We start from the raw sequence: 16,382 nt of genomic DNA on the forward strand, positions 1-16,382 counted from the left end.
CTTGAGATGTAAGTTCTAAGGTCTCAGTATAGTTACAGCGGCTGCCCCACCCTTCAAACCGAAACGCATAACTGCTTCACGGCAGAAATAGGCGGGGTGGTGATACCTACCCATGCGGACTCACAAGAGGTCCCACCAACACTAACTTATGGTTTAATGTCACTTTATAATTGTATTTTGTTTCCCTATCTAATCTGGTAGCCTAAGGGATAATGCGTCCACCATACTATCGCACGTATCTAGGTTTCTAGAGTGATCCATCACATGCATCCATCCATCAGATAGAGATCCATCAGATCCCATAACTTTTGCATTAGATGCCTTCTGCTCTAACACTAGGAGCAGGCTTAGGGACCCCGGTAACCGGGGTCGGTAACACGGTAATCATACATCACTCAGTCTCATGTCCGTGGATAATGCCCTCGGGCTCTTACCCACAGAGGTATTAAATTTAATTTAGGGGATGTATGGCCCTTGGATCGGTCTGTTTTTTTGTGAGAGGTTTTAAAATAGTTGTATAATGGACATATATAAAAATCAGCTTTCAGAATTTACGTGAAGTAGGTAATGATTTTATGTACCTTGAGTACCTGATACCTGAAAATTGGTCGTCTAAGCAAGGTAGCAGGTAGGCATGCATTCTTAGTACATACTAACACTACGCAATCGGCCACATTTCGTTCGTCAGAAAATACGTGACGTCTGGGGACCCTGGGATCTTACTCTATAGGGTTAGTGTTATCAAATTCTCTCAGGTTGAGCCCGTGAGCTCACCTACCCACCCGCGTGAAGTTGGAATAGCCCCTTAGGCAACCAATGATTAGGTAGTAAATAAAATAAATCAGATTAAAAAAAAAACTAACAGGATATTATCAAAATAACCCTTCTACTCATATCTGTTCATAAAATATTTATAACTACTGATACAATGCACCCCACGCTTTTTTTTACAATAAAATCATTTTTTCTTACACTATTTTTAAATCAAAATTGTTTTCTATTTTTTAGTTAGATTTCTATAAAACCGTATTTTGTTAGTTTTTTAAACTATTATTAATTTTTTACTGTTTGTTGAATATTTTTTTTTTTATTTTTTTTTAAATATTTAATTGTCATCGGTCCTTAATAAGTATACCAAATTTCGAGTTAATCCGAGGCTTTGAAGGGGTCAAAATCATGTTCAAAAATTCCGTTACATACATACGTCTGAATCTAATAAAAGCGTATTAAAAAATAAATGGAAATGCTTAAAAGTTTTTTTTTTTTTTTTATTGCTTATATGGGTGGACGAGCTCACAGCCCACCTGGTGTTAAGTGGTTACTGGAGCCCATAGACATCCACAACGTAAATGCGCCACCCACCTTGAGATATAAGTTCTAAGGTCTCAAGTAAGTTACAACGGCTGCCCCACCTTTCAAACCGAAACGCATTACTGCTTCATGGCAGAAATAGGCAGGGTGGTGGTACCCATCCGCGCGGACTCACAAGAGGTCCTACCACCAGTTGATAAATAAAAGTAAATACTTAATTTTTAAATATTAATAGTAACGTAATACCTACTTGTTTGTTATTCATAGCAGTGAATGCTTCGCTACATAGCTCGTATATTGTCCAGTATTACATACAATCAAATTGAAAATTGTAAATTAATTCAACAATCAAAGAACAAATACAGAACAATAATGTCATGAATAATACGAACCGAGTTCCTATTGTTTGCGCGAATAATAAAAACAAATGTTTTGTTCTGAACTAAACTGTTGTAAATTTTTTTATATTTATTTGGTACATTACCGCGTGAGGGTATTAAGAGGAGCGTGGGACGGGTTCGGGCGAGCGTTTTGGGGGGTCGAATGTGTGGGTAGAGAAACTTTTCTTACCATCGCGTTATTCCTGGTGTCATGGCGGGTGGATCGCGAAAGAACCATGCTAAGTTAAACGGGCTTAAAGATCGTGTTAAGTGGCTATAGGCGTCCATGCACACCGCGAGATGAATGTTGATGTTAAGATGAAATGAGATTTATTTTTAATACTAGGAGTAGGGACCCCGGTCCGCGCGCAAATGCACACCGCGATGACGATGAATGTTGATGTTAAGATGAGATGAGATTTATCTCTAATACTAGGAGTAGGGACCCCGGTAACCGTACTCATCGAACTCGGCAAAGAGTTCGACGTGCAATGCAACCTAAGCATCAGCTCGCTGAGTTTCTTACCGGATCTTCTCAGCTGGTCGCGATTCCGATCCGGCAGTAGATTCATTCGCGAAGCAGCTGCTCTTGAGTTGTTAGGTCTCCTTTGGAGGCGCTCGGATAACTGTTAGAAAATTCCACCCCTCCTGGCTGAGCCCTTGCTCACCCACCTGTCCCAATAAAACTGGATTAGGCCTCCGGGCCACCAGTAACTTCTCAAACGTAAAATAGGTCGAAGTTACGTGTACGTATATCGCTTATCCCACTCTATAAATATCAATGTTTGTTTTTTCGCGTCTCATAAATGAAGATGGTGACATCTGGTTGTGTGAAGTTACTGACTTATATACAACCCCATCGGCAGTTTGAAGTAAACCATAAAAAAAACACGTGTTGTCTGTAAAGACTGTTTACGGACGATACGTAACATCATTAGCAGAACTATTCGAAATGACAATTCGCTATGACATGTCCTTCTTCAAACGAGGCTTGTGGAGAGTATTAAGCGGTAGGCAGCGGCTTGGCTCTGCCCCTGGCATTGCTGAAGTCCATGGGCGACGGTAACCACTCACCATCAGGTGGGCCGTATGCTCGTCTGCCTACAAGGGCAATAAAAAAAAAAAAAAAAACTAGCTTGACGTCACGCGAGAAGAGAGATAATTGTGTGACAAGCCAACGTTTGGCCGACCATGCCTCTCGATCGTTTGTATCGCGCTCTCGCTTGCACAGGTTTAGGTGGAACGTGACACTTTATCGTACGTGCAGCCGGTGTTCATCAATTTATGACGTCATTACGGATCCTCCCGATTTATTAACGGTGCTTTTGGGTACCGCAAACACCGGTCACCGTCCTCGTCGAACCCATCGCTTGCAACGAAGGGCTCGACGAGTAAATTAACCCTCAGACACAGCCCACTGAGTTTCTCGCCGGATCTTCTCAGTGGGTCGCGTTTCCGATCTGGTGGTAGATTCTGCGAGGCACTGCTCTTGCTAGGGCCAGTGTTAGCAACATTGCCGGTTTGAGCCCCGTGAGCTCACCTATACGTCAAGGAGAAGCTGAAATAGCCTCTCAAGGCTATCAGCATAGATAGGAAAAAAATCGATTTGTAAGACGTCAGCACGTGAAAAAATTGTTAATTTATTACTGTGCTCAAATATTTACAAAGTTAAACTATCAGCACTTTATTTGGGTAGCGTCCACACGACAATTCGGAATGTAAACCTTGATATTTTGAATTAGGTCTCCATTTCGCGAGTTCCGGATCGAATGGCCTATAGGTCAAGCGCGCGGTTTTCCCAGGGACGCATTTAGTGAAGCGGCTTAGGGGGTTAAGGCGATTAATGTAATGTACAGTCTCGTCGATCTGGGTTTTAAAGACAGTGGTTTTTCCCCCAGATCCGGGATCGGTCCTCGCCATGGGTCGGGAGCCATGTTTCATTGTGTGATAACATTCGCTGACTTCTATCGACCCGGAAAACTGACCACCGTGATTTCTTAGATGGGCTCATGGTCCGTCTGTTGTTAAATGGTTACCGGAGCTCATAGACATCAACAACTAACGTTATTAACGCCATCCATCTTGAGACTTAAGTTTCTAAGTCATCGCTTTATATTCATATCAGTTAATACGAATCATGTGTCTACATGTTTTGTTGTTACATATTTCCCGTAAAACCTTAAAATTTCAAATAAACAGGTAATCGATATTGTTTCACCCACTAAATACTTAAGTTCGCAGCCGACACGTAACCCGGGAAAGCTTTTATGAACTTCCCGCAGCTTTTTGTACTTGTCCGTGTTTTATTGGGCTTTTTTCGATCGGTGTTTTTGTTCCGAAGATGACTTTTCATACTGAAAGTTTATCTCGTAATTGTTCGTTTGCTCATAAACTTTAATGGCCAGATGTTTCTGTTAGGCTTTTTTATATTTTACTAGAGGTCCCGCAGTAGTCGAAATTCGACTATAATGAATTGTAATTGTAAGTTTGTACACTATTATGATTGTATTTTATACTTCTATAATCACAAATTTCGCCATGACTACACTATAAAAAAATTTAACAAAGACAAACAATATTTAATCTATTCTCAATTTGACAACAGATGTCAAGAACAAAAGTTTGACAATAAATAGTATGCATGCGTGTGTGCGTCAAATACATGATATGTAGTGTGTGTAATGTTTTCTTTATTGATTTAATGTATCTTTTGCATTATTTAATGCATTATTTAATAAAATATTAGCATTGTGCACTTCTTCTCTATATTCTCTATAAGTGTGGAAAATTTCATACTCCTCCGTCCGCGCAATTTTCGTAAAAAGGGATACAAAGTTTTTGCTTCACGTATTAATATATAGATTGCTTAGATGGATGGACGAGCTCACAGCCCACCTGGTGTTAAGGGGTTACTGGAGCCCATAGGCATCTACAACGTAAATGCGCCACCCACCTTGAGATATATAAGTTCTAAGGTTACAAAAAAAGAGGAAACATTGAACAAATTTATGATACATTTAAATGAAATTATTTATAGCCTCAAAAAATTTAATAACACTTAAATATAATTTAATGCACTGTGTTTGTTAATGTTTCTATTTACACTTTTACAAAACATTATATTAACCACTTACAAATTTACATGACATCTTAGTTTCGTTCATTTACATATCAAGTTATATATTATATTTATATACTGTCTACTCAAAACCCCCCCTTAAATTATTTTACCTCTCATAATAATTATATTCTAATATTGAAATACCTATGCATCTTGTTAAATTTCGAAGTAGCCAATAGCGTCGAAATTTAATAAAAGTATCTATTAGCTTTAACAAAAAAAAAAAAAAAAGTTCTCAGTATAGTTACCACGGCTGCCCCACCCTTCAAATCGAAACTCATAACTGCTTCACGGCGGAAATAGGCAGGGCGGTGGTACCTACCCGTGCGGACTCACAAGAGGTCCTATGAAGATGGAAACCCAAGTTTACTGGTGGTACTTACGTTTACGGTATTTACGTTTTAGATGTCCATGGGCTCCAGTTACCACTTAACACCAGGTGGGATGTGAGCTCGTGCACCCATCTAAGAAAAAAAAAAAAATAATAAAAAAACTGTTTCTCAACATAATTGTAACCCTATATTCCTGTTATCTAACGCGATTAGATTAGGTCTCCGCTTAAGAACTTCAAGTGAAAGAGCAATAAATAATAAAAGCCTTTTAAGAGAACACAAACATTTTAATGAACACACGCGCACACGTAAATACACACAGACGACACTACAACATTCATTCCACGTAGAACTAGTTACGCAAGCGACAGACATGTGTTGCTATCAAATATGTGGACTGGCTTGATACGAAGCTAGTGGATGCCCATTCCGAGCGAGTGTAGTTGTCCGGGACAATGTTCCCTTGGCTCACGACAGAAATTTTTATATAGCTACCTCAAACAGCGTCTAGTTTCGTGGGTCTGGTAGCTATTATTGCGCCATTTTGCCATTTCTTTACTGGTGGTAGGACCTCTTGTGAGTCCGCAAGGGTAGGTACCACCACCCTGCCTGTTTCTGCCGTGAAGCAGTAATGCGTTTCGGTTTGAAGGGCGGGGCGGCAGTCGTGATTATACTGAGACCTTAGGACTTATATCTCAAGGTGGGTGGCGCATTTACGTCATAGATGTCTATTGGCTCCAGTAACCACTTAACACCAGGTGGGCTGTGAGCTCGTCCACGCATTTAAGCAATAAAAAAATTCTCATTGAAACTACTAGCAAATACCATCCCTGTATTTTAAGGGTAGGTGAAAAGTATCCATTTTATACCAGCCGTAAAGGACTTGCATTCGGATTCGAAGGGTGGGACAGATGAGACTTCGATCTAATATGTACTTCAAAATTTGGCCACGGTAAACGCGTTGACAACGACCACTTAAAAATATGTGGGCCGTGAGCTCGGTATTCCATTGGTGTACTTAATAAACAAAAAACAAAAACTGTACCAAATTACAAAGGTAAGTATAGTATACCGGAATAATGTTGGTGTGATGTTTTGTAAACACGGATAGATGATGACCGAGCTTTGCTCGTTTTTTTTTTTTTTATAACGCCATCTTGTTGTGTCTTTAAAGCGGTTAGTTGCCCTCAATTAAGAAAAATAGTATTATTATTCGCCAATAGATGTCAGGAAGCGTCATAAAGTTGATTATTGAAAACACGAATAAAACAACATTTTCTGAAAAGAAATCGTAGCTAGATCGATTTATCGCCCCCGAAAATCCCTGTATACTAAATTTTATGAAAATCTTTGGAGCCGTTTCCGAGATTCAGATTATATATATATACAAGAATTACTCGTTTAAAGGTATAAGATACTATACCTGATTTTGATTCAAAAACAATACCAAGTATTTTAGTTTTTGAATTTACATATGTAAGTAAATCTCGATGGTCTGTGTGGTTCGCTTCAACACAGTCTAATGCAGTCAGGCTGTCTTGAAGGCGCCTTGGTAAAAATAATTTGAAAAAAATATATATATTGTCAATAGCTACACAAAAAAAAAGTATGAAATTCGGTTGACGAACAAAAGAGAAAATGATACATCACTTTTTTGCCTTTATATTTATTCATATAGAGATTTGGTATTCGAGACATGTGCTATATCTTGCTTGTATTTCCAAAACTTAAATCACATTAGAAAACCAGATTTTCACTCTCCGTTATCCAAGGCATCGACAGCAGCTAACACCAGGTGCTAGGGAGTTTTTTGTACTCATCTACTTCAATGAAAATGCGTTTTAGAATTTAATTTATCTGAGGATTAATTTTAAACAATCTAAACCAAAATGATGAGGTTCACAAACTCGATGGTCCGTATAAACGCCGGCAGAGACGTGTGTAGAGTCTCTTAGTCAGGGAGCGCGGTGCTTTATAATTAGGTAGCGCGGTGTGCACAAGCGGAGCGACTGTGACAGCGAGTAATAGAGTATAATCAATTACTATACTCATATTTGAATACCTGCTATCGGAATCAATCTGCATAATAATCTGTTTGCTGTTTTCTTACTGAACCGTCTTTTTTTTTATTGCTTAGATGGGATGGACGAGCTCACAGCCCACCTGGTATTAAGTGGTTACCGAAGCCCATAGACATCTACAACGTTAATGCGCCACCCACCTTGAGATATAAGTTCTAAGATCTCAGTATATTTACAACGGTTGCCCTACACTTTAAACCGAAACGCATTACTTGTTCACGGCAGAAATAGGCAGGGTGGTGGTACCTATCCGCGCGGACTCACAAGATGTCCTACCACCAGTAAAACCTACCACCGTCTTACTGATAAATATCCTTCTTCTTCAGGGAAGTTGAGATTAATTCCATTGGCCTTAAGGTGAAGCAAACCAGAACCCGTAAATCTTCTGTCGATTCCCCAAATTGGAATCAGGGTTTTATGAATTAAAATTGAAGTGAATCTTTCATACGCCATTGCTCATATTGGCCGTGGTTAGTGATAATGAAAGACTGGGTAATCGTGTGGATGTATGTAACACTCATTAGCTACTGTATCACCAAGTTAATTCGCAACTGGCATGGGATAGCAAGCGACTGGTGTTGCCAATGTTCATGAGCGACGATGGTATTAGGGTTGCATGTCTGTGATTAAAATGAAAAACTAACAATGAAGGTGTGATAATAAAACTTGCATTTCAAAACATGCTCTTAAGTCTGCATTCATTTTTAAAAGCCTTAATCTTCATTTTTTTTAAAGTGAAACATTACATTGTCTCAAACTTTTTCGTCCGTGTGTTGCATGTCGCGTGACGGTCGACCGAGGAGTAGGGATAAAGTGAAAGGCGCTCGTCAGAGCAGCCAAGGCCAATATGGCGGCGCCTATAGTTCGCAGCAGCTGACCGTGTAGTGTATAGACTACTGCTCATTTGTGCCAGTGCTCCACGCTATTTTGTTTTATTTTTGTCAGTGTTTAATTTAAATGTTGTCAGAGTTAAAAATATCTATAATGTGAAAAAAAGTTTCACTTTTACCGTTGTCTCATAAAACCACACAATCCTTTTTTTTATATGCTAGTTATAATTTCCTAATAATAAAATGGAAATAGTATTTTAATATGCAACCAATAAACTGATCCGCACTTCGTCATTTATTAGCTAGCTAGAGTAATCAATAAACAGCGACATCGCCTTACATCTAATACGCTCACCGCTACCGCTTATCACTCGACGATAGCACAGGGTGCGTTCACCTCAGAAGAGTGTCTCGTCTCCATATAAGCAGACGCCCACTTACCATCACGTATCATATTAGCTAACCATATACCGATGCTTTTGTTTTCAATTGAAGATTGGAGAAATCGATTTTCTATAAAGCGAAATATATGCACATGGGTGAGCGCTGTAACGCGTGTTTCATGTGACATATTTTAAAAATTATTTTGTTGCTTTAGCTCATCTACTTGCTATATACGGTCTGGTCTTAACTTAACGTTATAAAATGAAACACTTCCAATTATAATAGTTTATAATGGTTTATTTCTTATTTTTTTATTGCTTAGATGGGTGGACGAGCTCACAGCCCACCTGATGTTAAGTGGTTACTGGAGCCCATAGACATCTACGACGTAAATGCGCCACCCACCCTGAAATGTAAGGTGGTAGGACCTCTTATGAGTCCACATGGGTAGGTACTACTGCCCCGCCTATTTCTGCCGTGAAGCAGTAATGCGTTTCGGTTTGAAGGGCGGAGCAGCCGTTGTAACTACACTGAGACCTTAGAACTGATATCTCAAGGTGGGTGGTGCATTTACGTCGTAGATGTCTATGGGCTCCAGTAAGCACTTAACACTAGGTGGGCTTTGAGCTCGTCCACCCATCTAAGCAAAAAAAAAAAGCGAAGAGCCCCTTTGCTGATCCTTAATGTCTGTAATGGCTCTCAAATTGCTGGTACGAATTTGGCCCTATTTCTCTTGCATTAGTATCGGACTTTTGACTATCCCTTGAAGGTGGAGGCGAAGGTAGGCGGATTGTATTAAAGCCGAAGTGACTAAAACCTTATGTAGCTCAACAACTCTCGCTCAATAAGACCGAACTTACTTGAAGGGTGATTACATGACGCGTTTAATGCAGAGCGCATCTTTAGCCAGAATTCCGGAACACACTGTCTCAAGCATGATGGGCCACAGCCAAATGCCTTCTACGTTAGCTTTGACATTTGTCCATAAGCAACAGTCACTACTAAGTACCTCGTTTGCCTCCAATCCTCGTAAACTTAATCGATTTCTAGATAGTTCTATATAAATATGTATATCTCAGCAATATTCAGTCGCCTTAGTGCATTGGCCTTGCATTTTTACTGGTGGTAGGACCTCTTGTGAGTCCGCGCGGGTAGGTACCACCACCCTGCCTATTTCTGCCGTGAAGCAGTAATGCGTTACGGTCCGAAGGGTAGGGCAGCAGTTGTACTTACTTGAGACCTTAAAACTTATATCTCAAGGTAGGTGGCGCATATACGTTGTGGATGTCTATGGGCTCCGGTAACCACTTAACACCAGGTGGGCTGTGAGCTCGTCCACCCACCTAAGCAATTGACTGTGCGAGACTGTGTGAGGGATTATTGATGAGTGCGTATGAGGTCTTTCCGAAACAGGTTACCGTATACCGTGTTACGGTATAAGTCCTGAAATATTCCCATATATGTAGAAACGTGGACTTGTGCCTTACACATGAAGTGAATGGTTTTGATTGGAGCATTAGGGAATAGTGACGTATGAGCTTTTTAAGCCGCATTACGCAGTCGAGGTAATTAATTACACTAGAGGTCACGCAGTAGTCGAAATTCGACTATAATTAATTGGAATTGTAAGTTTGTACACTATTATGATTGTATTTTATACTTCTATAATCACAAATTTCGCCAAGACTACACTATAAAAAATATTAACAAAGACAAACAATATTTAATCTATTCTCAATTTGACAACAGACGTCAAGAACAAAAGTTTGACAATAAATAGTATGCATGCGTGTGTGCGTCAACTACATGGTATGTAGTGTGTGTAATGTTTTCTTTATTGATTTAATGTATCTTTTATGCATTATTTAAAAAAAATATTAGCATTGTGCACTTCTTCTCTATATTCTCTATAAGTGTGGAAAATTTCATACTCCTCCGTCCGCGCAATTTTCGTAAAAAGGGATACAAAGTTTTTGCTTCACGTATTAATATATAGATTCTGCGGAATTCTTTGTGTATATGTCCCGGTGATTATTCTAATGTAATCGGACATCGACCTCATTCACGGGGTAATATTTATAAAGTGAGATGGCTACTTGATACCAGATTGACCATGTTCTCAATTGACATTAAGATGTCTTTAAAGCCAATTGAGTGTTAACGATTTTGAAGTATCCGCAAATTAGTAATCGAGACAGGTTCAATTATGGATTGTCGAGTGTGAAGAAAACTGCGCTATTTTTAGGATTACCATAAATAAGGTCTAGACTAAAAAAAATCCTTTTAATTCCACTCAATAGGTTTGTTTGTATTACAACAAAACAACAGAAGTGTGACGGATCTTGAGAGAAAATACTTACTAATGATTAATACGATATTTTCTTCCGTATTATCGGGTATTTAGTACATTTACAATATGAAAATTTAGCAAAATTAGAAAGCTACAACAGATTTCCTTCACATAAGATTTGACAAGTTTTTTGTTTTTAAGACCATATTGCCAGACTAAGATCTCAAAAGCTACGTTCCATGACAAGAAGTATAAAGTTTGTTATCGAGCAACACTTCCGGCCTCACATAATAAATTATTTACGAACTTAGGAAATATATAGAACTTATTATTCTTATAATATAATTAGTAATTTCATAATCAAGTAAATAGTTCATTCATATTTTCTTTATACTTATAATATTTTATTGGCGCCTTCCGCTTGACAGCTTCCGGCGCAATAAGCCTTAATGTTATTTGTTACATAATTCGATATTATTAAATAATAATTGTACGTAAATAATCAGCAGAATAATTAAGATGAACAATGTTTAATATTACCTACTCAGTTTGAAGATGATTGTATAAATACCGACGGTTAGCATATCTCTATTGCATTCGTATTCTACCCACCATAACGTGTACTAAAGAGAATATATTATTTCGTGTGGATGTAAATTGTCTCAATTGTCGCCGCCACCCTGAGGATCCGTTTATACTTCAGAAGCGGGATTATGCCAGGCCCATGCATTGACGGATTTGAGACCGCTGAGAAACACAGGCGATACAAAATGCGACGTGTCACCCAAACCGATGCGGAGGTTATTCCAACGTTCCGGCCGGATGAAAAATCTAACAACGTCAAGGGATGGCTGCACAAGATCGACCAGTTGGATCACGTATATGGATGGGACAACAAAGACTGCCAGTTCATCATGCAGATATGTCTTCGTGGGTCGGCTAGGGATTGTGCGGTACACCACCGCAACTATACTACACATCCGCGAATGGCTACCACATGGAGAAGAGAAGGTGCTGTTGCTCCAGTTGCAAGAGGGACCGACTTTCAACCAAAGAAATGTTACGCCTGCCGAAGAGAAGGTCATGAAACAAAGAACTGCAAAGAGCCGCGCTGCGAGATGTGCCATCGCCCGGGACACACGTCGGTCAGCTGATGGTATGCGGCCAGCTCTTCACACCCAAAAGTGAGTAATATCTTATTTACAACATACAGCGTATGCAAAGATTTGCAAAAAAAAAAAATAGTGTTAATTAATGGCTCTAGTCTCATTGCATACATAGACATGGGCAGCAAATTAAATATTCTGTGTGGCATATGCTGATAAGTTAAAAAATTAAAGATTGTCTTCCGTGGTTACAATGAGAGGTTTTGGAGGCTCATACTCGTCGACCTCTTTAGGAACATCCCCGTGAATGTTCATATAGACAACATTATTGTGGCTTTGTGGAAATAACGAATTACGACATCGCTGATATAGATTTAATAATCGGAGAATCAATGATTAATATCAATATCACAAAATTCTGTTAAATTCGTGGGTAGTAGTGAAACTTTTAATAGTACTCTTAGTGAAATAAAATTACAGACAGACTTGTCCGATGTATTTAGGACACAGCTGTATAATATCACAGTAAAGTGCTGCTTTGGTACAAGTTTATCTCAATATTAACACTAATGAAACATTTCTTATGAATTCTGTATATTTTGAGCTGGGCTGCATGTCCTATATACTTTTGGGTGGACTTGTAAGGTCGAAAGATTGCTTTTTAAAAATAATTAATATCTGAGACAAAATCATTGAATGGAAACATAATTGATTAATAAGCACGCGTGGAAATTATTACTAATAAAAATGAGTCGACTCAGAATTGCAAGTATCTGATAAAACAAAATCAAACTATTTCAGGATAGAGGCTGCATCAGTTAACAATAAAAGCTGTGTTATATACAACAAATAAAAGCTGTGTTATATACAACAAATAAAAGCTGTGTGATGTACAACAAATAAAAGCTGTGTGATGTACAACAAATAAAAGCTGTGTGATGTACAACAAATAAAAGCTGTGTGATGTACAACAAATAAAAGCTGTGTGATGTACAACAAATAAAAGCTGTGTGATGTACAACAAATAAAAGCTGTGTGATGTACAACAAATAAAAGCTGTGTGATGTACAACAAATAAAAGCTGTGTGATGTACAACAAATAAAAGCTGTGTGATGTACAACAAATAAAAGCTGTGTGATGTACAACAAATAAAAGCTGTGTGATGTACAACAAATAAAAGCTGTGTGATGTACAACAAATAAAAGCTGTGTGATGTACAACAAATAAAAGCTGTGTGATGTATAACAAATAAAAGCTGTGTGATGTACAACAAATAAAAGCTGTGTGATGTACAACAAATAAAAGCTGTGTGATGTACAACAAATAAAAGCTGTGTGATGTACAACAAATAAAAGCTGTGTGATGTACAACAAATAAAAGCTGTGTGATGTACAACAAATAAAAGCTGTGTGATGTACAACAAATAAAAGCTGTGTGATGTACAACAAATAAAAGCTGTGTGATGTACAACAAATAAAAGCTGTGTGATGTACAACAAATAAAAGCTGTGTGATGTACAACAAATAAAAGCTGTGTGATGTACAAAAAAATAAAAGCTGTGTGATGTACAAAAAAATAAAAGCTGTGTGATGTACAAAAAAATAAAAGCTGTGTGATGTACAAAAAAATAAAAGCTGTGTGATGTACAAAAAAATAAAAGCTGTGTGATGTACAACAAATAAAAGCTGTGTGATGTACAACAAATAAAAGCTGTGTGATGTACAACAAATAAAAGCTGTGTGATGTACAACAAATAAAAGGTGTGTGATGTACAACAAATAAAAGGTGTGTGATGTACAACAAATAAAAGGTGTGTGATGTACAACAAATAAAAGGTGTGTGATGTACAACAAATAAAAGGTGTGTGATGTACAACAAATAAAAGGTGTGTGATGTACAACAAAAAAAAGGTGTGTGATGTACAACAAAAAAAAGGTGTGTGATGTACAACAAAAAAAAAAGGTGTATGACCTATGATAAATAAAAGGTGTGTGTGATCTAAGATAAATAAAAGGTGTGTCGTATGAATTAGATAATATAAGATATAATTACTGCTTAAACATGTCAATTTCAGGTGCCATACACCAGCGACAAACCAGGCTCCAATAGCAGCGCTGATCGCCGTGGGACACGGCATACACAGGATGGCCGAATGTTATCGAGCAACACTTCCGGCCTCACATAATAAATTATTTACGAACTTAGGAAATATATAGAACTTATTATTCTTATAATATAATTAGTAATTTCATAATCAAGTAAATAGTTCATTCATATTTTCTTTATACTTATAATATTTTATTGGCGCCTTCCGCTTGACAGCTTCCGGCGCAATAAGCCTTAATGTTATTTGTTACATAATTCGATATTATTAAATAATAATTGTACGTAAATAATCAGCAGAATAATTAAGATGAACAATGTTTAATATTACCTACTCAGTTTGTATTAAAATAGGTCAAGATGATTGTATAAATACCGACGGTTAGCATATCTCTATTGCATTCGTATTCTACCCACCATAACGTGTACTAAAGAGAATATATTATTTCGTGTGGATGTAAATTGTCTCAATTGTCGCCGCCACCCTGAGGATCCGTTTATAAGTTGTATAAATTTTTGGAAAATTTGCTGTGAATTAGCTACTTGTGTATTTAGTTTGTTTGGTTCTATATTAGCTACAGCTTTATTAAAAGCAAATGCTAGTCCAAATGTCTGAGTCGAAACCTGTGTATATGCTCTTACTGTTAAGCCTTAAAAAGAAATACATTTTATGCGATGTCATAATTAACTAAGACGACCCGCCCTCGCTTCGCTTCGGAAACATCAAAAAACACACATGAAACCAAAAAAATTAAATAAAAAATTTTTTAAAAACGTAGCCTATGTTCATCAGGGACAATGTCGGCATCTAATGGAAAAAGAATTTTTCAAATCGGTGCAGTAGTTTCGGAGCCTATTCGAAACAAACAAACAAACAAATCTTTCCTCTTTATAATTATCCTCTTTATAATTATATATAATATATATAATATATAATATTATTATTATTATAATTATAATATTAGTATAGAAAAGTACAATTTCAAGACAAAATACAATCCATACAAGATCTGTGAGTGGTATGGCTTTAAAACGGATATAGGATGTACTCGGACACTTTTAGTGCCACCTAGGGTTCTTATAGCCCTTCAAACTATAGGCCTAGTGGGTGTAATGCTGATGACCTCCCACATCAAAGGATGAGCTAGAATGACTTGTAGCGAAGGAAGTAATTGAGGAGATACGTGATCATACAAAACCTTAGAAAGTCCAAATGGTATTTCTAAATAGATAATTCTACCAAAAAAAAAACATCAAGATAACAGAACGTAGGTAACTTTCAACGAAAATTGTTTTGGAGTAGATAGATATGTTAAGTAACTTTCTAGATATGGAATATTTTCAAAACCGTTTAGGGTTAAGTGACCCAAACTATTAGGGCCAGTGTAGTCTGATATAGGAAATAAAAATATTAATTTTAAGTTCTATTCGAGGTATAAAGAAAATAATTATTTGGATATACATTTTTTATTGTGATTTTTTATTGATAAAAAATATATAAGTTATTTTTTGTACTTTATTACAATTAATTAAGGTTAAAGACGTAAAGCGTATTTTGTTAGTTTTTTTAAATTATTATTTAATTTTCATTTTTGAGATGAATTACAACTTTTTCATATTTTTTTTAATACTGAATTGTCATCGGTCCTTAATAAGTACCTATACCAAATTTCGAGTTAATCTGACGTTTTGAAGGGGGTCAAAATCATGTTTAAAGATTCCGTTACAAACATACATACCTACGTCTGAAGCTAATAAAAGCGTATTAAAAATGAATTCAATTATAGTAATACTTTCTTCTTTTCCAGTGCTGGCCACGACAGCAGCCTTCCAACAGCAGTACTTCAGGGTGGTTCCTCGAAGCCTGCGAGTTCAGGAGGGCTCAGAGGCGGTCCTCGAGTGCGCTGTAGCCAATCTAGCAGGCCAGGTGCAGTGGGCCAAAGATGGATTTGCACTTGGTATGTTTTATTTTTATTTTTATTGCTTAGATGGATGGACGAGCTCGCAGCCCACCTGGTCTTAAGAAGTTACTGGAGCCCATAGACATCTACAACGTAAACGCGCCACCCACCTTGAGATATAAGTTCTAAGGTGTCAAGACAACGGCTGCCCCACCCTTCAAACCGAAAGGTATTACTGCTTCACGGCAGAATTAGGCAGGGTGGTAGTACCTACCCATGCGGACTCCCAAGAGGTCCTACCACCAGTAATTACGTAAATTATAATTTTGCGGGTTTGATTTTTATTACACGATTAGCCAGCCACTACAATATACCACCGTCCCGTATATTTATATCGTTATGCAGTGATACGTTTTTAAGAGGTAGGTCAAGTGATAAATACCATCGAGACTTCAAATATCACGTCTCAAAGCTCCAGTAGCTTTTTAAGACTAACGTCTTCTTCTTTTTTTTCCTTGCGTTTTCCCGGTCTAGTCCCAGGG

The 16,382-nt window shown here is 37.7% G+C and overlaps 2 protein-coding genes across 6 annotated transcripts in view; both read left to right on the forward strand.

Annotated features, from left to right (window-relative positions):
• The window catches only part of LOC101736649 (nephrin), a 257,615-nt gene that overhangs the window by 26,682 nt on the left and 214,551 nt on the right, over positions 1 to 16,382 (forward strand). For all 4 annotated transcript variants that reach the window (XR_005246160.2, XM_038019715.2, XM_062675693.1 and 1 more), the window contains exon 3: positions 15,748 to 15,897. Coding sequence is in view for 3 of the 4 variants with exons in the window: in XM_038019715.2 (XP_037875643.1) it covers positions 15,748 to 15,897 (150 nt within the window). In the remaining variant the exon portion in view is untranslated. The remainder of the gene's footprint in view (positions 1 to 15,747; positions 15,898 to 16,382) is intronic.
• LOC134201198 (uncharacterized) lies at positions 11,001 to 14,257 on the forward strand. Of its 2 annotated transcripts, none has more exons than XM_062675557.1 (2): positions 11,001 to 11,913; positions 12,637 to 13,290. In XM_062675557.1, exons 1-2 carry the CDS (start codon positions 11,522 to 11,524, stop codon positions 12,686 to 12,688), a joined length of 444 nt encoding a protein of 147 aa, XP_062531541.1. In that variant the 5' UTR covers positions 11,001 to 11,521; the 3' UTR covers positions 12,689 to 13,290. The 2 variants fall into 2 exon arrangements, with proteins under 2 accessions (XP_062531541.1, XP_062531540.1); XM_062675556.1 differs by lacking the exon at positions 12,637 to 13,290 and adding an exon at positions 13,911 to 14,257 and having other exon boundaries at positions 11,327 to 11,913.

This window comes from Bombyx mori, chromosome 24 (assembly GCF_030269925.1).
Source record: "Bombyx mori chromosome 24, ASM3026992v2".
Lineage (NCBI taxonomy): Eukaryota > Metazoa > Arthropoda > Insecta > Lepidoptera > Bombycidae > Bombyx > Bombyx mori.

Excerpts from the sequence above, each read along its gene's own strand:
- LOC134201198 (XM_062675556.1), top strand. The coding sequence starts at position 11,522 with ATGCGGAGGTTATTCCAACGTTCCGGCCGGATGAAAAATCTAACAACG. Across the intron at positions 11,914-13,910 it reads CCAGCTCTTCACACCCAAAA|GTGCCATACACCAGCGACAA; the intron begins GTGAGTAATATC and ends TGTCAATTTCAG.